Consider the following 22,354-nt stretch of genomic DNA (forward strand, 5'->3'; position numbering starts at 1 on the left):
CTGTGGGTGTTTATATTTCTGTCAAAAACATTGAAATACATTGAAATGAAGAATTAAACATTATCTTCTAATTACAAGATAACTTGTTTAGAGGTAAACATCTGGTAATTGAAATACTGTAATCTTAGAAGATGTTTAACTTTTTTTTTTCTATTCATAATCAGACGCTGCTATTATTAAAGTTTATATTTATTACCCATTTTCAGATGTTTGGCTTTATTTTAGTGGATAGTATCATGTGAAATGGGGATGAGGCTGATGCCTTCACACAAGGCAAATTAGTCTCTTAATACTTTACTTGGTGGGATGGTCAATATTTATCATAGTCTGTCATCAGTCAAGGGACATTTAAAAAAATGTGTAACTGGTTGATGAACAATTCATTTAGAATTGGACAGATTAGACAGACTCTGGAAACGACATGCTGGACTTCATATTCGGACCATGTCAATATGTTTTGTGCCATGTTTGTTTGTCCTCTCTCTGTGTCATGTTGCTCTTTTTGTTCCCGTTTGTAAAAAACAAACAAAATCAATTATGCATTTATTTATTGACCTTTATTTAAGCAGGAAAGTCCCACAGAGGTGTAGCATCTTTTTAGCCCCCGAGGGGAGGAGCCTATTATATATGTTTTTAGTATTAGAGGAAACCGACACAGACATGGGGAGAACATGCAAACTCCACACAGAAAGGCTCCACTCGGGAATTGATTCCAGGTCTTTCTTTCTGTGAAGCAAGCGCTCTAACGACTGCATCATGCACCATGCTGCCCCAGCAAAAAGAAGAAACAAATTAAAATCATTCATCTTTGTTTTAAGAATAAATAAGACAACACTACTCCCAAACTCACAGTACACCAAATGATTTATTGTCACATAAAGGCATACAGTACTTATTATATACATCTTTTAGAGTATGTACAAAATAGAGCGCCATGGATGTTTCACATGTATAAAAATATGCATTACATCTATAGAAATATGTACACAATGTGCAAAACATATGGCATACAAACAAGAGGCGTGGCATGAGCGGTGAGATACAGAGGGCGACCACCAAAACGACTGTACGGATGTTTCCTGCTGCCTCTGCTGGGCTGCCTCTGCTTCACCCTCACACATAATACACAATATAAACTACATGTATACGGGGGGCGTCTGCTAAAGATGTACATACCACTGGTCCACGCCTGCAGCTGCCACTTCCTGTCCCAATATGAAGTCCTTTGAGCACGACACAACGGCTCACTGATATAAAACGGCAACACGAGATTAAACCAAGGCAGGATCTGACGGTACAGTCCATCTTGAAGCAGAGTTATTGCAGTGAGCTGTTCCTGTCCAATGAGGAGTGGTCACTGACACCTCCAGTGATGCGTGTACGTCTGAACATAACCACTTAAAAACCACAAAAGAGAAACGGATACGAACACGTGATGCCGCGGTTTGTACAGAAGCAACAACTCGTTGAAAACGTTGACTAGAACAAAACGTGATTATGAATTTCAAGGCCTGGTTTTGGCAACTGATATCAAAAACAAGTTCCTAAAGATATACAGACATTAAACAATAAAAAACACCCGACAACACAAAAGCTGAAAAGAGTTTTTTCCAGAATTTGGCGCCAATTTCATCATAAAAAGTCATTCAATTATTGGAAATATGAACTGCAGCTGATTGTATTCTGTGACTTGTTTTGCTGTAATAAGCTCATTATTGCTAAGTGAACACAGATCAGTTCGAAACATTTAATAAAACATGTTGCGGTGAAAGGTGGCGCCCTCTAATGCTTAAAAACAGAACAGTTGCGATGACTGTAGTGGATCGGCCTCGTTTAAATACATCGCTCCAAGTCTGATTTGTCTCATTACATTGGCCTACATTACATACAGTAGTTCTCTAGATTTGGAGGAATTTTAGAAGCAAAACAAATTGAAATGTACTTCCAAAAACGTAAAGTGCCTTATATCATCACATTAACATTACTTTGTCATAATGTTTGAGAAATGGGAATATATTCGACTGAAAATGCATTGTTGATTTCACTATATTTGGTTATTGTGTCTATAGTTGTGAACAATAATACTAAAAACATGTAGTGCTTTGTGTTTCTCCCTCGCTCAGGGCTGTTCTGTGCAAAGTGGAATGATATGATGCTCTTCAGATGACATGTTTTGAAAAGGAGCGTAGCCCTCTTAGTTCACTGCGCGTTGGGCAGTGGGACGGAGAAACAGTCTTCAGAAGCCATGACTGTGGAGCAGAGGCTGATATGGAACAGTCATGCACACGGACTAGACACATGGACATGCAGAAGACAGGAAGACCACCGCACACGTAGAACACAGTTATAGACACATGTAATCATGCTCGCTCGCGTGCTCAAATCAGGGACACTCCTTTTTCCTGGCTTTGTTTCCAGAGGGACCATTTGCCAATTATCAGTCCAAATTATGGACATTTGTAAAACCTTCAGATTTAAGAGTCTTTAAGAGAGGAAAGGTAATTCATATCACTATTCAATTTAGGCTAATTCAGAAAACGACAACATGCAGTCCCAGTGACAAAGACAGTGTGTAGTGTGTCCTCTCTCACTGCAGGACAAAGACAGTGTGTCCTCTCTCACTGCAGGACAAAGACAGTGTGTCCTCTCTCACTGCAGGACAAAGACAGTGTGTAGTGTGTCCTCTCTCACTGCACACCTCCTCCTCTGTCGCACTCTCTGTTGTTCCCTTTCCACAGAAAAGCTGCCAACAGTGAGAAGTCTTTACTTATTTGATACATTCAAATAGACTTGAGCATTGGCCACAAAAAGTTGATCACAATCACTTTGATCACATTGTTGCTGCTGTTGGATGCTTCACATTTCAGTATTGTGAGGAGGTTTAGTGCATAGCTCACAAATGACGAGGAGACGCTCCTCTTGTCGTCTGGATAAAGTCCAGTTCATCTTTACGGTCATTGGTTGATCAGCTCGACCCTTGGGGTCACTTTAGGTCACTAAAACAGTCACGTGACAGTCAGACTGTCAGATTATTATGCACACTGTGGACGACTTGTGCGTGTCTTTGACTGAGGGTTGGCCCTGTGTTACTCCTGGATTCCGCCAGCTGCTCATGGAAGCTTTGAATCCTTTGCTCTTATTTACAATAGAATGTCAGTTGTGGATGTCCATGGTCAGTGGTCTGCGTTTAAAACGTGTAAAGCACCTGCTTGAGCTTGTTGACTCGGTAGAATCCAGAGGTTTGTGTTACCATTTGTGCAGCTCTATTTGTTTATTGGAATGTGTGTTGTCTGCACACAGGAGCTATGACACACAGCCTCACACTAGACTGGTCCAGTAGTTCAGTTTGTGACCCCTGTGCACTGCAGGGGCTTCGTAGTGAATGTTTGGCTCGATCTCTGTAGATGATCATCTTTTAAAATGTTTAAGTCTAAAATCCTTCAGACCAGCGTCAGGCCGTCTTTAAAGCTGTGCAAACTGCTGCTTGTGTGGAGCTCTGCAGCGTCTCAGTCCCAGTGCAGCTGCAGGTCGGGGGAGTCCAGGAAGTCAGAGGGGATGCTGAGGGGAGTGAGCAGCCCGGGTCCAGGGGGCATGGTGAGGTCCAGCCACTCCATGTTGTCCAGGGCGGGGTCAGACAGGCCCATGTGCAGCGAGGAGGGGGGTGAGGAGGAGAAGGACAGCTCTGATGTGTCCATGGGGGAGTAAGGCTGATGCTCCATGAGCTGAGCCTGCAGCTCCTCCATCAGCCCCCGTGTGCGGGCGTCTGCGGGGGAGCAGTCAGCCAACGTGCCCTCCAGCAGAGCCTCCAGCTGACTGTCCGAGCTCAAGGAGGTTAGACAGGGGAGAGAGGAAAGGCCATCCACCAGAGTGCCCAGGCCTGGGGGAGGGGCCAGCTGTACCTGAGGCGGAGGTCTGCACAGGACAGTGTTGACCGGGAGAGTGCTGATGTGAGCGGTGACCGGCAGAGCCTTATTCACCGACACAGGAGCGTCCTGCTGCGGGAAAGGAGCCATTTCTGAAGAACGGGACACATTTGAGTCAGTTTTTAAAATCAGAACACATACAATACTGTGACAGTGAAACTAGAGCATCCTTATTATAGCTGTGTAGCAACTTACCTCCACTCTCAATGAGGATGTCGAACAAATCATCCATTTGCTGACTTGTTGCCGTGGAAACCTGAAACACACATCAGTCAAATTTAGGATGTGTAGGCGGTCGAAGGCTCTGCTGCTAACACAGTCTCTACTTCAGAGTGAAAGAGGACAGGCCCACTGTTCTCTGACCTGTGAGGTGTGGCTGTGGCTGTGGCTGTGGCTGAGGTTGTGGTTGTGGTTGTGGTTGGGCAGCAGGTTGTGGCTCTGCTTGACCGCGTCCTCGTAGCGGGGCGGCTCGCGGCTCTTGGGCGGCTGAGAGAGCAGTGAGGTGGGCTGCAGGATAAACTGTTCCGGAGAGGAAGACTAGACCCAGGAAAGACAATAAACATTTACAACAAGCTGACAATAATATCGCACCAAGTATTGTTGCTGTATATAATGTGGAACTGGAACACGGTGTCGTAAAGGTTGATCCAGAGCATCCCAGACGTGCTCAATGGGTGACATGTCTGGTGAGTACGATGGGAATGCAAGTGGAACTGGAATGTTTTCAGCTTCCAGGAATCGTGGACAGATACTTGCAACATGAAGCTGTGAATTATCATCTGCAACATGAGCTGATGCTTGTGGCACCGGACACGTCAACTACTGAGCAGGTTTGAAATGCTCTGGATCGGCGTAAACGACACTGTGTTCCAGTTCCTGCCAATATCTAGCAACTTCGGTGGCCATTTTGATGGTCAGACCAGACACAATAAAGCAAAACTGATCGTTTATTGTGGCCAGCCTAAGGCACACCTGTGCAATCTTCATGCAGCAGCATCTTGATAGTAATTGCTCAGTAAGACAGATTTGAGTTGTGTAAATAAAGAACGTTTTACATCTTTGAGTTTATCTCATGAAAAACAGGAGCAAAAAGGAATTTAACCAGACATGGGGAGAACATGCAAACTCCACAGTGTAAATAATAGTAATAATAATAAATGGACCAAATGCATGGTCCATTTCTGAACGGAGGCAAACAAAGAAGTGTGATTAACCTCAGAATATCACAAGGTGGTTTTGACAAATACAAACCACGCAGGCTGATAACATGGAGTAAAGACGTTACTATTGTATTTTACATGATTTGTTTATTCAAAAAGACTTTATGATTGACACTTTAGGTTTTTCTGGAGAAATACTACCCACAATAGTTTCATTTTACCTGCAGATACATTACATACTTAACCGAAAATTTGACTTTTTGTAAAGCTCAAATACAAATCTGGAGCAAATCTTTGTTTGTAATAGAAAAGAAAACGTACTGAGATTCCTACACTGGAAATTCTAAACTGTAGCTTATTTTACCCCCGAAAGATTTAAAACAATGAGCAGTATCATTTTGACCCTTTTCTATAATTCTGAACATTCCGATGACATTTGAGCAGTATGTCCGAATGTGTCTGAATGTGTCTGAAGGTCTGACCTTGTTGCCGTTGGAGATGTGGCGACTGGGGGACGCCCGGGGAGACGTCCTGTTGTCTGGGGAGGTCCTCAGAAAGCACTGGGGGCTGCGCTCGGCCCGGGTCTGGCTCTCCAAACCACTGCTGTTATTGCACATGGTCAGAGTCTGTGGAAAAGCAGCGACAAACACATCAGAAATCAGAAAAGACTCCACATTAACCTGACTTTCTCACATCTTTACCTTGAGGGACTTAAAAGCACCAATGCCTTTCAATAAACTTTCAGTAACGTTTGTCTGTGTTTAAGTGTTTAGGTCCTGGTTACAGAACTGACCTGCAGCAGAGGCGTGGCGCTCGTGTCCATCTTGGTGCTCTGGAGCTGGGACAGAGCAGGGTTCGACGCCGATGCCTGGAGCTGGACCGGCTGCAAAAACAGAAACCAAAAGCGTGTTCAAATGCCTATAGATAGAAAATGGACAAATTTGACAGAGTGTGAACTGAATCTGTAATTTTTTTGTTTTTAGGTGGATGTCTTATTTTATATACTTTTTATACTTATTTTGGTTTATGTATTTTCTCTCTGGTCTGGTGTTTTTCTGCGTTTATTCTTCTGGTTTAAATCTTAAGGAAAATAAATAATAATAAATAATAATTAAAATGCCTATAGTATAATAATAATTGAGATTTTTTTTTAAACAAAATTTACATTTCACAAAAACCAAACTCCAGTCTCCCATCTGTTGAAATAAGTCTTTTAAGATGATTTATTTTATGCACTTTATGCATGAGTTCATTGCAACTTTGTATGAATGGTAATTCATTACTTTTTTTCTTATGTGGTTTTTAAATTACAAATGGCAACAACAAACCCAAACTAAAGGTGCTTTTGTGCGGCTGAGATGCTGCTGCGGTGAACGTGCGGTTGCTATGTTTGAACAGTGATGTTTACTTCCATGATTGATGAGGGCAAAGGATATTCTTTCAAGTCTATTTGTTTATGAAAATAAGCAGCATGGACTGTAGTCATGTTTGGACGTAACATTTTTTTGCATAATCTGCATTAGAAACACATTATTCATTCAGGTCAAATGGCGGTGCGTGTTACGGCATGACAGTGTTTTGCATTTGATATGGTCAGGTCAGAATGGTTAAAAATAGCTTCAGTTTCCAGTGACATTATATGCATAAATTGTTACGACAATATTGTAATAATAACCTTTTAGTTTATAGGAAAAACTTGTAGAAATGCTCTCCCACGCTTCATGAGGTTTGTATAAGAATAAAAACAAGGCAGCTTAATAGAGACTAAAATTAACTAATTTTGGCTAAATCACAACATTTTCAAAACTTTTTCACTTTATTACAATATAGTTTGATTTCTGTTCAAATAATCACAATTTATTGAAAATGTTATTTTCACAAAATAAATATACATCACAATAGCACCAAGGTTTTCCTTTTATTTACTCTAAAAAAGTCAGATTTTAGTCATAATTGTCCTTATTCAGTCTAAATTAGCCTTGACTTATAATGCGCATATTTGCTTTTATATAACAAACGATTGTGTCAAAATCTTTATTCAAATATTGCAATCATATGGATATCAGAACAGATCTAGAAATCATAACATAGATATATATGAATATCATGGACTACATTTTACCTGCAGACTGACTGTTGTGGTGGGCAGCTGAATGGTGTTGTTGGGCAGAGACACTGGCACTAGGATCTGGGCCCCGGCTTGTCCCGCGGCCGTGAGGAGGGTCTGCGGCGGCCCCAGCACCTGAGACACGCCCCCTGTGTGGCTGATGAAGAACTGCTGCAGGCCCGGCCCACTCAGCGGCCTGCTTTGGAGCTGGGGGCTCCTCTGCGTCACCAGCTGGGCGGGGCTCGGAATCTGGAGCGGCTTCGCGGAGGAAACGGTCACGTCTTCGAGTTTGACCACCGTGGGTAAAGGCGTGGTCATGGGAGAGCCTAATATTGAGGTGGATGTGGTCGATAAGCAGTTTGACAAAATGATGCCTTCGTTTTTGACAGAATTGGGAGCCGTTGTGCAATTTGGAAATATGTTATTATTTTCTTGTTTGACATTGGAGTCTGAAGTCATCCCTGCTTTCTTCTCCACTTGCAGTTGCATTTTGAGCTCCTCCACCAGTTTCTGCTCTTGCTCCAGCTTCTTCATCAGCTCCACGATCTGGCGCTCCTTCTCGTGCAGCCGCCTGTCCTGTCCAGGAGCGTCGGACATGCCCACGTCTTGGAGGTCCGTGTTGATGCTGGGCGAGACGGGAGGGGTGGGGGGTGTTGTGGTGTCCGTGGGCGGGGCTTGAGGGGAGGGTAGCATGATGGTTGTGGCCGTGGTGACGGTAGCGGCGACCTCCATGGGCACGGCGGCGGGCGCGGCGGCGAGAGCGTCCTGGAAGGGTCTGAGTCGCTCGATCAGGTCGGTCTTTGTGCCGGACACGGGGAGACCGCGCAGCTTCAGCTCCAGCTTCAGCTCCGCCACCTGGACACACAGGGACTTGTCATGATTTTTGAAATATTAGCCGTGCCATCGACAAGATAGTTCACAGAGGGAACTTCAGGGGTTTTGATGCAACAAACCACACCCCCTTTTGTAAACCAGTCCAAAGACAATCACAAATTACACAGACTTGTAGGACGCTATTAGGAAAATGCATTCCAAGTAACATTTTTAGATAAGTTTGTCTCTAAACAGACTTTAAAGGAAAGCTGTACTTCCCTTTAGTCTAAACAATATGTTGAAACATGGAATCGATTTTAGATTTTTAGAAATTCCAGCTCTTCTCCAGTTTCAACCCATTAAAACATGCTTATTTTTGTCATGTGTCAGTTGTGCTGTGATGCATGACCTACACTTACTCCAAGCAATAGTTGGGCTTAGTTGTGGACACCTTTTATGAATAAACTGAGGTTTTTGTTGTTGTTTATGCCTGTTTATTGAGACTGCCGTAGAGACACCTTGCAGTTCGTGTCAGCTCAATTATTTGTTGGAAATGAGTCGAGATGCACAGACACAGGTCAATAGAAGATGTGGCGTCCAGACCAAAGCGAGTCTTACACGTGTGATTCTTGGCATTACTTTGGATGTTCCTTGGATTGACGTTTTTTCAGGTTTTGTCGTCAAAGTTGGAATTTTTCGGAATGTCAGTTACACTGGTTTTTCAGGCCTTGCTCTTTTCCAAGCTTCCAGAGGTTGCATTTTTATCCGATTTTTGTTATTTCAAGTTTTTTCGGAGTGATCGGTCGTGTGATTCTTGTTATTAGTATTTTTTGTCTTAGTCGGTCTTGTCGTTTTTTTCCCCGAATGACAAGTTAATATGCCGCTAGACCAGAGCCCGGCCAAAACCAGGTTTCTAATTCAAACGTGTTTGAATGACAGCGACTGGAGTCTGAGGAATAGCTTAAAAAATTTCTACCACAAAGCTTATTCACAATTTTACACAAAAAACCACACACACTTAATTGAATTTATGTTACATTTGAACCCAGAACACAACATCACAAACTGTCTACCTTCATCTCCTCCAGGTTTGCGGGCAGCACTCCGGGCCTGCGGTTGCTCAGCGTGTTGACCGCTCTTACGTTGGGGAGAGGAGGCGGAGGCGAGGCGGTGGGCTGAGACACCATGATGGAGGTGGGCAGGCCGTTGGTGCCGCCCCCCTGACCCTCTGCCACAGGCCTGCAGGAAGACACAAGCGGGACAATGCACCGGTGAGCAGGACTGCGTTTCTGTTCCCAGGAAGGAGACCGGGAAACGGGCAGGAAACGCATGTGAACAGAATGTCTTTTCAGAGCGACCCGAGAGTCCAGATCAAAGGCTTAGACCACAGAGTGCAGCGGGTCGCCCCACTTCCTGTTCGCCATTATCCACAGATGCTGCCTTGTTATTGAAAACGAGCTAAAAGACCTGGAAAACAATGTTTGTCTTTTATAATTTGGGGATATTTGCTAGCCAACCCTCATTTCAAACACAACAACACTTCACCTGCTCTGATATCTTTCACTAATATTGAATTTACATTTTAATTCTTTAGTCAATGACCTTACTGCTGTAGACATTGAACTGTTTTATTTGAATGCAGCAACATGAATATATAAATAGTGTACGAATGTGTGTGACTGACATTCGTTTGGAGTGGGTCAAGTTTTAATGGAAGACTGTGGTGATTATATTCATATAAGTGAAGTGAAATGTGTACATTTGTTGTATTTTATAGGTATTTTAGGATCGGTATCGACTGGACTGGACCGGCACAAACGTCTTTCCTCTTTAGTGTAGGTCAATGTTTTTATTTGCCTAAACTTATTGTGAACCATTAAAAAACAAGAATACAGAGGATTTGGAGTTTTCAACCATGTCATTAACAGTTTCAATGTTTTCACCTACCCCCTATCCCTAATCATTCATGTACTCGCTATAAGGAAATACCACTATGGACAGGGAGTCAATCGGCCCATTTCTATTAATACACTGTTTTTGATCAATATAGGGGTTTGCAATGACCAAAATGTAAAATAATGCTCTACATATAAGTTATAGTTTAATTATAAATACTCCAAAAGCATAATATGTCTCGTTTAAGAGAGACAAACTAGAGGCAGCAGCGTGCAGCACGTACTTGAGGGGTGCGGGCAGGATGGTCTGGTAGTTGTAGTGCTGCTGCTGCTGCTGGCTGAGGATCTGCAGTTGGAGGAAGAGCTGCTGTTGCTGGAGCAGCCGAGCGTAGGACGAGTCCATTTCGGCCTCGGTGGGCTCCTGCTTCTGGTCTGGGGGGACGTACTGGTGGTACTTGAGCTTCTTCACACGGGACTTGAGGTCTTTGCCTTTCTTACTGCGGCTTTTTTCAGAGCTCGATTTCGGTTGGCTTTGCTGGAAAAGAGTGTGATTTGTTGGATGTGAACGATGATTTTAAGCTGTTGAGAAGTCTGGATGTGAATCATGCTGTTGGACTTTATGAACTTTAAACACTAAACTAAACTAAACTAAACTAAATGAAACTGTCACAAGTGATAATATTGGCACAGAGCAGACACATAAATACAGAAAAGATATTTTTTTCTAAACTCTTTTTCTATTTTGTTTGTTTCATGTTTAAATGCAAGGAAGGTAGTGCTCAGTTATGTACTTTTTTGAAGACATTGTACTTTTCAGAGTTGTTTTCTGATACCATACTTTTATTTCTACTTGAGTAATATTTAGTTTGAAGTAATAGCACTCTCGCTAATAATATTCAATAGTAAACATTTTGCTAACTCTTCCCAATGAGTAATTTTATAGTGACAAAAGCGTTATGTGCATTAAATAATTTGACATTTTGCTACACCTTGTTTTAGCCATTTTTGATTATTCTTTGGAAATACCAGAATCAGTGCATCAGTATTATTACAGTATTCCTTTCTCCAAATACTTGACTAAATTATTTGGGCCACTACTTCGTGTTTCTATTGGAGTAATATTATTTTAATGTAACAATACTCTTACTCGAGTACAGTTTTGTGCTACTCTACCACCTCAGCATAAATGTGCAGACCAGTGGCTGTAATACTCCATCACTATAAGTTGAAGTGAGCTCTTACTTTGATGAGCGTGGGCCCTGATTTAAAGGGCGGGGCGATGATGGTGGTTGGCTGAGTCAGTGTGACAGCTGGAGAAGCCTGCTCATTGGTCGAGAGCACTTTGATGAAGTCAGTTGTTGCTGACGTGGTCAAAGGAAAAGCCTGTGGACGGATACACAACAGCTGTGTGAAATGTGTTTATTCCGTTTATGATTCCAAATAGATTACAGACATCATAACATTTCACTGGTGCAACCTATTTTTTAACTCGGCCGCACTGACTCACTCATATATTCATAATAATTAAAACAGTAGGCGAACACGTGCCAGTTTAAACTATCGTGATGCACTAACACTAATAACAATGCTAATGCTAAAGACAATGCTAATGCTAAAGCAGCAACAACTGAACCCGAACTGGATAGTAGTTACTTTGGCAGATGTTGTGTACTTCTACCCCTTATTTCATACAAGTACTTTACTTCTTTGCTACTCCTTTTGTTTAGAGGACACATGATAAGCAGCGCCTCCCTCCGTGCTGCATCAGAGTTTTGGAGCAGTAGACACAATTTGTGTTGGGACAGAAAACAGCTCGACACACAATCTTTTACGTGCCTCATGTCTACATTGCGTATCTGATACTTTTAGAAGCAAATACATGTGACCGTTTCACTCTCAGTCTAGAGCTTTGTGTTGCCATGTCTTTATGCTGACTGCTGACCTGGAGGATGGTGGCCGGGGGCTGAGGCGCTGTTGGGACCACAGAGGGCGTGTCTGGGGCTCGGCTGCTGTCCCCCGGTGATGGCACAGAGCTCAGGGACTCCTGACTGGCCGGCTGCTCGGGGGACAGGGGGTCACAGCTGTCCTCGTCCAGGACTTTGGGATAGTTCACCTGCCCCACTGCGAGACACACTCCCTCAGTACACATGTGTGGAAAGGTACAGTGTTCCGTGGCAGTGCTCTTGTTACCGATGATGGCTTGTTTGAGGGTGGAGTCCACGGGCAGGATGTTCTTCTCCACCAGCTCCATAGGCCCAGGTCTCTGCGCAATCTTCTCGTTCAGGTCATCAGCCAGACGGGCGCGTTTCAACCTCATCTGGGTGGCTTGTAATGACGGCTCTGCTCCGGTTTCTAGAGATAAAAAAAGGATGACTGAAAATGAAGATCGGGCCTGTATCGCCTGTTGAACTGGTCTTCTGCCTGAATTGTCCTCACATTTCTTTTAATTGATTGAAACAGACAATGGCTATTATACTAAGGATGCAGATTACATTTACCTAGGGCCTAGAAGACAGAGTTTAAAATTGCAAGGTTAAGACACTTTGGCTTACTATTTAGACCAGACATGGGAATTTAGATGTTTTTAATCCGCCCTGTGACAGGCTTTTGAAAATAAGTTACTCTTACTATGTTTTAATTGCCTTAGCTACGGTTCTTAATAAAAACTGCATGAAATGAATGACAGGATGGATTGAATAGCCTATATTTTACAGAAAAGAGCTTATAAGTATAAGAATCTACACCAATGATCGCAGTCCGGATTTACTCCGCTTGCTTGAACTCATGGAAATAATAATTGCCACCCCTGATTTAGAGAGTTGTCTCTCGTACAAATCTCTGTATGCAAATCATTTTTAAGTAAGCCCTTTTATTTTATAATATTTTATATATTTTAATATATTTTTTCATAATATATTGAAAGGGCAATTTCACAGTTCATGTGTTGGATTTTTTTTTAGTTTCTTGTAAATTCCCTGTTGTAGTATTTGTATTGTATTTAACTTAATTTATTTAATACAATCTTCTCTGTAGTACCTTGAAGGATGTGCATTCTGACCAGCTCTGCCCTCTCTGGACGACTGCGGATTTTGTGCTTCAGAAAGTTCTCCGTCTGAGTGATGAGGAAACACCGTTATTGCGTCATTCCACTTTTAGAACATTTCTTTTTAAATATTTGGTTTATTTGAGCACTTCTCTCACCCTGGCTCTCTCCAGACTGCGGATCTGTCCATGGAACGCGGCTGGACTCTTCAGAGCTGCCAGAGAGAGACGTCATTAAAACATGATAAAACAAAATTCCTGTTATCCTGTTCCGCCTACACTGAATCTGCCTCTCATTGTGTTGTGTCCAACTGTCTGTGCCGTTACTCTACACGTGTCCGCGCTGTTACTCTACACGTGTCCGCGCTGTTACTCTACACGTGTCCGCGCTGTTACTCTACACGTGTCCGCGCTGTTACTCTACACGTGTCCGCGCTGTTACTCTACACGTGTCCGCGCTGTTACTCTACACGTGTCCGCGCTGTTACTCTACACGTGTCCGCGCTGTTACTCTACACGTGTCCGCGCTGTTACTCTACACGTGTCCGCGGCGTTACTCTACACGTGTCCGCGGCGTTACTCTACACGTGTCCGCGCTGTTACTCTACACGTGTCCGCGCTGTTACTCTACACGTGTCCGCGCTGTTACTCTACACGTGTCCGCGCTGTTACTCTACACGTGTCCGCGCTGTTACTCTACACGTGTCCGCGCTGTTACTCTACACGTGTCCGCGCTGTTACTCTACACGTGTCCGCGCTGTTACTCTACACGTGTCCGCGCTGTTACTCTACACGTGTCCGCGCTGTTACTCTACACGTGTCCGCGCTGTTACTCTACACGTGTCCGCGCTGTTACTCTACACGTGTCTGCGGCGTTACTCTACACGTGCCACGTGTCTGCGGCGTTACTCTTCACGTGTCTGCGGCGTTACTCTATGGCGTTACTCTACACGTGTCTGCGGCGTTACTCTATGGCGTTACTCTACACGTGTCTGCGGCGTTACTCTACACGTGTCTGCGGCGTTACTCTATGGCGTTACTCTACACGTGTCTGCGGCGTTACTCTATGGCGTTACTCTACACGTGTCTGCGGCGTTACTCTATGGCGTTACTCTACACGTGTCTGCGGCGTTACTCTATGGCGTTACTCTACATGTGTCTGCGGCGTTACTCTATGGCGTTACTCTATGGCGTTACTCTATGGCGTTACTCTGCGGCGTTACTCTGCGGCGTTACTCTGCGGCGTTACTCTGCGGCGTTACTCTGCGGCGTTACTCTGCGGCGTTACTCTGCGGCGTTACTCTGCGGCGTTACTCTACACGTGTCTGTGTTGTTACTCTACACGTGTCTTGTTACTCACGCGGCATGATGCCTTGGTCCACCAGCTCTTCTCGGGTGCGTCTCTGCTGGAGCCTCAACTGCAGCACTGAAAAAGCAACACAGAAATGTATTTAGTACTGCACTAGTATAAAGAGGAATTAGTAAGTCAAAACAAACATTAAAAAGGGAAGAAAGACAAAACCATAAATCCAATTACGTAATCTAATCTGGCCAATACACTGACAGCATCACATCACTTTGAACGGGGAATTTTCCTGTAAACCGTTCATCATCACTGAGGCGTTTAATAGCCTGAGGTTGCAGCGAGACTTGATGCCAACATTTAGTAGTTGCTGGCTGCACACTTTTGTCGAGTTAATTATCAAATCGTCTGAATGCCATGTAACATTATTTTGTTTTTTTAAGAAAACCAAAGCTTACAAATGTATTAATATGATTGGTCATATCTGGATTATTCTGTAACATTAGAAGACAGAAAACAAGCTCATTGGACAACAATTACGACATACGGTACATAAAGTGTTGTCAACATCTTACCCGGAGATCGTCACGTTATCCCGTCTGACCTAACCTAATACTGATGTGCAATTCTGTCGTATGTGCAATTACTGTGAAATTCATGTGCAATCTATGTGCTGTCATGACACATATTCATGTGCAATTACTGTCGGGATCACATGCAATGGTATTTATTTATTTGTCTATGGGAGTTTTTATTTATTTATAGGAGATCTTCTACTGAAAGTGTTTTTCAGACTTCCTATAAGTGATCTGTTCTTCTGTATCTACCTCTGTATCTACCTGCGTTGCACCAATGAAATTTCCCCATGTGGGACAATAAAGGAATATCTTATCTTATCTTATCTATATCAATTGAACTATAAATCCAAGCAATTATTTCTCTTACAAATCACTTCTGCATCCCACTAAAAGCGACTTCTTCATATTCAATTTATGACATCCATCCAAAAAAACATATGAATAAAAAATAAATAAAAAAACTCTCATTCTCATCATTACTAAACAGTTTTTTCCCCTTCCATACATATCACCAGCTCAAAGATTCAGAACTTACCTCTCCGTAACCTACTACAGCAGTCCCTCACCGGCTCTACTTCCGTGAAGGCCATAGTCACAGTTCAAAAGTCCTTGTTCCTCTTTAAACCATAGAAAAGCTCCATTTAACTCCACTCTGCATCCTGATTAGCCCCAAATACAGCACAAAAACTGTCATTGCCTCCATCCCAAACTAACATTATTTTATTTCAGCAGCCACCTCCTCCCCTCTAACTCTTACTTCCCTCTCGCTCACGGTTGGTTATTTTTCTAGAGAAGGCTGATGTAAACACAGCCAGATGTTCTAAACCAACTTCCCTGAAACGGAGTCTGAGTCAGCGCCAGGAACAAAAAAAATGCCAGCCAACAATGACAAACAACTATTGTGGTAGATTGAAAGCCATTATGAAAAGATAAGTCTGTCAGAAACAATCTTGAATTCTGATTTATGTCCCCTGTGCTTTATTGCAAACACATTTTTGTATTGAAGAAGAGACTGCTACCGTCTGGTGATTTGGACTGGCAATTATGTTACAGGAACAACATGGCTGACAGTGAGAGATAAAACAAGTTCATACGCAGTACAAAAAACATGTCATGTGCTGACTTCAGAAAGACAAAGGAAACAGACGCTTAATGTTTTTGATCAAAAAACTGAAAATAAAACAATTGGGAGATCTTTAAAGTATGTATAAAAGGTTTTTTTTTTTATGATTTTCTAATTTTAACTTTGGTGTATTTATACCTGTTGTGACAGTTTTACACCAGACAAGCAGCTATTTGTGGAAAAAAAGTTGTAATATCTTACAGGAAGTGACATCACACTAGGGACACTCATTCCATCCAACATTTATGCAGAATTTACACCAAAAGAAACAACTTTTATGACCCTCTAAACATTAATTCAACAAAAATAAGGTGCTTTCATATATTTTTATTTGTCAAATTAAAAAATAAAAAGTGACATTAGATAAGTTTTGGCCCAGTGTTTGCTGGATAATTTCCTAGCGTGATGTCATCTTTACAAACAGTAAGTAAATTTTAAACCTAATCTGAGATAATGTCTGTATAATTTTAAGATTAATTTAAAATACATTTATTTTAACTGCATTTTAGATTAACGAGTGCTCCAACCAGTCATAGGCACCGGCAGTTCTAACCTAATCAATGAATCAAAAGATTAATCAATCGACATGCAAGAATAAAGGTTTAATCCAAATGTTAGTATTTTAGCAGAGGCAATCAATAGAAACTAAACTAATTACAAACCATACCTACATTAATGAAAGTCTAACAATGTGCATTGCAATCCATGAACCGACCGATTAACAGTGAGTACAAGACATTAGGTGATTCACACGGATTTCCAGTATTTGCTAATCCTACAGGAAACGCGCAGCTGCCTGTCAAACACATGTTGATCTCTAGCGCCTGCACAGAACCAACACTGGGTCCCCTAAAAAAAAACAGCTCCGCAGACCACCACAACAGACGTTTAGCCCTTTGATCCGGGCTCGTTACGTACGTCTGGTCAGTGCGCCGCGTGTGGAAGTCAGTCAGGACCTGACGTGTGTTTGAGCGGACGTCTGGATGCGGCGCTGCGGCGTGGCAGATTCTCACCTGCACATCTACAGAGAGTTAGAGGCGTCCTGTGGAAACTGAGCGGGTGTAACTACTGCTGACATTCCACGCACACTTTCCACTGTCGAATGTTTTTACAGACAGACATTTACATTTACTCTGCTGCTGTTAACGACTGCACGATAACATTATTACAGCATGGGCTCACCTCTATATTAGTTACATTAAATATTAAAGCTGCATTACCAGATTTCCAAACTGCAAAAGGACACTGTGATATTTGTATTTTTTTCTTAATTTTTCACAATATTTTCAAGAGGCTAAGAGAATAGATGATACTTTTTCCTTTTAAAATGCCTTGACAAGTGCTAAATAACCGTTACTTCTTCATGCCGTCTGGACTGAAATGGAGCAAAGGATTATGGTCTGGGGTGCCACAGACTGGTGGTCAACACAGCAACTTTATATTAATGACTTTAGCAGAAGTTTGAATGTTCCATCACAGCTTTATTCAGTCTTATGATTATGAGGTCAGTCTTGTACTAAAATGTTTGTTAGTGAGGTCGTGGTGGGAAAGAACATTGATAGTTGCAGCAAAAAGTAGTACTTATAGTAATTTGGGCATATTCAGCAGGGGGCCAGAGGTCTAATAAAAATAGTCAGAGGGCTGCATTTGGCCCCCGGGCCATAGTTTAGACACTTGTAGACATTTACATAGACAAGGAGTATTTAGCTGTTGCTGCCACAAAACAATGAATTTAAGCAAAAGAGAATGTGATTCAACCTTTTGTGTCAGTTTAATATTATTGTGAAACGTTTGACAACACAAATGAACATACATGGATTTTTGAACATGGCACAGCTTTAGAAGAGCTTTAGAAGAGTTTTAGAAGAGTTTTAGAAGAGTTACAGAAGAGAGCAGATTGAAGTCAGTGTGCTGCAGGGACACTTATGGCTCCATCGGGTTTCAATAAATCCAAATCAATACAATACTAATGATTGGACACAAACTGTACACAGCGGTTTGAATAAAGTGATGCTATTACACCATCCTCTATGGGGAGGAAGCTTTAAGGGAGTAGAACTTATTTTTCACCGACTCCCAGAGCGTGGTGCCAAAGCCTTAAACGTTTTCTCATAGAGTCATATATTCCCTACAGTCATAGAACCCACATGAAGTGCTTTACTAGAATAAAAATGACATGCCACATGTGTGTGAGTCTTAATGGCACGAATCTTTCTCGAGCATCGAAACCATGATTGAAGAGTGGAAAACTGGGTGACGAGTCTGTCAAAGCTCCTAAAGATAAGATAAGATAATCCTTTATTGTCCACACATGGGGAAATTTCATTGATACAACGCAGTAGATACAGAGGAAAAGGACAGATCACAGAATATAGGAAGTTTAAAAAACACTCTCAATAGAAGAACTCTTATAAACAAAAACTCCTATAGACAAAACCTCCCATTTCCCAACAAATCAAATCAATTTATTTTAAACAAGGGATGGAGGGGAAAAATTAGGATGTCCGCCGGGATAACGTGACGATCTCCGGGTAAGACAATGGTTTTCCGCAGTTTCATGAGTTCCTCCTTTGTATAAACGCACCGGCGCCGATCCATACGGCGGCTGTGGCCGAGGAGCGCGGTGGGGCCGGGGGGGCTAGCTCAGAGCTAGCGCACATCACGACGACACAACGAAAAACACTCAATAATCCAGCCGAACAAAGTCGAAACAAGTTGAATTAAGCGATTCCAGCGCGTGTCCCGATCGTACAACTAAACAAAATACAAAAGATAAAGCACATAAGTGTGAAAAAACTGAAAAAAGAGCGGAGCGTTGCACCGGGCTGCCAGCTGGACCGGCGCCTTTGTGCCCACACCACACTCCATCAGCGTTTCGGTCAGTGGAGTGAGAGAGGCCACGGAAGGAGAAGCAGCAGGAGCAGGAGCAGCAGGAGCAGCAGGAGCAGCAGGAGCATCAGGAGGAGCATCAGGAGGAGCAGCAGGAGCAGCAGGAGCAGCAGGAGCAGGAGGAGCAGCAGGAGCAGCAGGAGCAGCAGGAGCAGCAGGAGCAGCATCAGGAGGAGCATCAGGAGGAGGAGCAGGAGCAGCAGGAGCAGCAGGAGCAGCAGGAGGAGGAGCAGCAGGAGGAGCATCAGGAGGAGCATCAGGAGGAGCAGGAACAGGAGCAGCAGGAGGAGCATCAGGAGGAGCATCAGGAGGAGCATCAGGAGGAGCAGGAACAGGAGCAGCAGGAGGAGCATCAGGAGGAGCATCAGGAGGAGCATCAGGAGGAGCAGGAACAGGAGCAGCAGGAGGAGCAGGAGCAGCAGTAGGAGCAGGAGCAGCAGGAGGAGCAGGAGCAGCAGGAGCAGCAGGAGGAGCAGGAGCAGCAGGAGGAGCAGGAGGAGCAGCATAGCCGAATTTGCCTGGGCGTCGCACGGATAAGAAAACCTGCAGGGTTCTTAGACATTCGCTTTTATGAGAGCTCATTTTGTGCAGCGGTTCAGTCAGGAAGTATGTTCAAGCCATTTACATTTACGGCACCAAAAGGGGAAACAAGGTAACACTGCCTCCTGCTGAAGTCATAAACTTGTTGAAGGTCACCAAAATGCTCTGGATGTTGCATTAACTTTGGATAACTTAACCATTTCCTGACATTGCTAGATATTGCCTCCCATATAACTCTTTCTCCTCTGATCCTTAATATAAAAAATAATCAAACTATTTTTTAATGGTCACAACAGAGCAACACACTTAAGGACATAAAGCCACAGACGTCTTGAGACAATGTTGATGCTGTGAGAGCGTGTTACTGTGAACGAGCTCAGGCAGAAGCTCCACGAGGCCTCGGACCAATGAACCCAAGTCACATACAACATAAACAAATCACAGTTCTGGAGAAGCACGAAAAGCCAAAAGTACATTCTTCATAATTTTCTCACTACAAAGCCAATATTTAGCCAGCATTTTTAAATAACTTAATACTAAACAAACACTAATATGTGACAGATCAGTCTCTGCAATGTGGCAAAACATTTTCAATATAAAAAAATATCTGATTAAAAAACGTTCTATGTGAGATCTTAAACAGACTTTTAAACCAGAGCTGTTGAACACGGGTTAAAGACACAGTAAGGAAAGTTAAAGGAGGTGGAAAGTTAAACCCGTACTTTCTCCGTGATAGTTACACATTAAGCCATACTGTGGAATATTACAGACAATGGAACAACATTTCCATGGAGACAAGCAGGAAGAGGCTCCTCCAGGCCAGGTACGAGTCAGGTTTATGGAGAGGCAAGCTGATAATTAGTGATTTGAAACGCATGGATCTCGATATTTGATTACAATTGGATTCTTTGTCCAGATCTGGTGACAAATGTTTATTAATTGGGCAAATCTAGACTGAACAGTGTATTTTACAAATATTTGTACCAGTGGTAATGCATAGGCCGAAACGCTTGGGCCAATAACCGATATCAGGCCGATATTTTCTATACTTTGGTCATTTTGAACACTTGCAATTTAATGTGAATATTTTTAAGTAATAAATATAGCTGTATTTTAATCATTATTATTATTTAGCTGATTAAGTGTCTCTCTGAAGCTTTAAAGCGCTCACACTAAAGTTATTTGCAGAAAACATGTCGAAACTGATCGTTTATGAGTAAAACTGCAAAATAATGTCTGAAAAATACTTTGCGTTTATCACGTCTGGACTCTATAACTTTGTCTATTACAATCTATTCTGTTAAAATAAACCCTGTGTCCACGAGCTGTTGTTTTAGATATTACTCAATGACATGAATATTGTCCGATACCGATACTGGGCCGATATATCAGAGCACCCATAGTAATGCACATGTGTACTTGTACCACCAGTGCTGCTTAACAACATAACAGTGAGTTGTATTGAGCGATTAGTCCTGCAGATGACATGACCGAACCGTCCCTGAGCCAAAGTGAGCCAGAGTGAGCCAGAGAGAGCCAGAGTGAGCCAAAGTGAGCCAGAGTAAGCTAAAGTGAGCCAGAGTGAGCCAGAGTGAGCCAGAGTGAGCCAAAGTGAGCCAGAGTGAGCCAAAGTGAGCCAGAGTGAGCCAGAGTGAGCCAGAGTGAGCCAAAGTGAGCCAAAGTGAGCCAGAGTGAGCTTCATCTGCCCCGTGTCTTCCCTGCCTCACCGTTCTTGCGCTCGTTGAGAGGAGGCAGTGTCTGTGAGAACTGGAGGGACAGCTCCTCCATCTCATGGGCCATGGTTTCACTCTGAGGACTGGGCACCAGCAGATTAGACATCCCACAATCCCCTTCTGCTCCGAGCTGGGGGGACACCTCCATGTTGCCTCTGGGGGCGGAGTCAACGTCCCTCTGTGTTAGTCCTGCTGCTGCCTGAAAGGACACACAACATAATGAGTGAGTATACATGAAGAAGAAATGCATCACTGTAAGACTTGTATCGTCACAGTAATTACACTGATGTGGAAAACATAACTTTAGCAGACTTTGTCACTTATTTGGTTTATTGATTTTTCAATTCTGACATTTACTGTAACAATTCAAGTGCAGATGAAGTTGTGTGTGCCGCATGGACATATATGTTTTACATGTTATAACTGTCAATATAGTTACAATATATTTAGAATGTTGTCCAATTTAAATGTTTATTTAAAATCATGCACTGAAATTACATGATTCCCAAATACTCAACAACTTTGCTAGCACATGTGCACTCCATGTGACCAACCTGTGCTGTGAGTTTAAATCCGGCTTGCGACAGTTTGCTGCAAAGTCCTTCCCCAGTCTCATTCTATTTCACACAACAAGCCTACGGGACAAAAAACCCTTAAAAAAAAGAAATCAGTGTTTTCTTCAAGAGTTGACTTTTAAAACAGGATTCATCAAACAAGCATGAATGAAGCTAAATACAGCTGCAGGTATGTTTGGTGAGGGAACAATGTTACAACACAACATGACGTGTCTATAAAGAAACTGAAATTGCTGCAGCCCGGTTTCACTCGCCCTCCATAACGGGTCTGGACACAGATCTGCACGTGCACAGTGTAATGCACAGACTGCTCATGAGGCATTTAGGTTTAAAGGCATAACCCTGGTCCTGTCACTATGATTTCACCCAAATACTTTCAAGCTTACAGTGGCATTTTATATAAACCATCTGGAAGGGCTCAGCTTCAGACCAAATTATTCATCATTAAACAACTGGTTTGGCCATTACACCAACTAATCATTGCAAACCGCTGCGCCTGGGTGAATGTTCTCACTGTTCCTGATCTGCAGAGTGACTTTCAAACATTGTGGAACATTCTGAACAAAACAAACAGTATCCATGGCTTCTTCCTGCTTCTCCCTGCACGTCGTTGCCACAGGATTTAGTGCCTCCAGCAGCACCCGCATGCATCCCGCTCTCCCCCTTCACCGCT

At 42.9% G+C, this 22,354-nt stretch overlaps 1 protein-coding gene across 1 annotated transcript; it reads right to left on the minus strand.

Annotated features, from left to right (window-relative positions):
- Positions 1-846: 846 nt before the first annotated feature.
- Positions 847-21,732, minus strand: mrtfba (myocardin related transcription factor Ba). Its single transcript, XM_072455745.1, has 16 exons — positions 21,661-21,732; positions 21,101-21,305; positions 14,301-14,366; positions 13,100-13,155; positions 12,935-13,010; positions 12,089-12,250; positions 11,841-12,019; positions 11,141-11,281; positions 10,183-10,433; positions 9,077-9,242; positions 7,206-8,045; positions 5,877-5,966; positions 5,566-5,709; positions 4,287-4,460; positions 4,119-4,179; positions 847-4,015 (listed from the first exon to the last, which is right to left on the minus strand). Exons 2-16 carry the CDS (start codon positions 21,252-21,254, stop codon positions 3,507-3,509), a joined length of 3,069 nt encoding a protein of 1,022 aa, XP_072311846.1. The 5' UTR covers positions 21,255-21,305; positions 21,661-21,732; the 3' UTR covers positions 847-3,506.
- Between the last annotated feature and the right edge of the window lie 622 nt (positions 21,733-22,354).

This window comes from Eucyclogobius newberryi, unplaced genomic scaffold (assembly GCF_026437365.1).
Source record: "Eucyclogobius newberryi isolate DKJ021-1_F unplaced genomic scaffold, fEucNew1.0.hap1 SCAF_20, whole genome shotgun sequence".
NCBI lineage: Eukaryota > Metazoa > Chordata > Actinopteri > Gobiiformes > Gobiidae > Eucyclogobius > Eucyclogobius newberryi.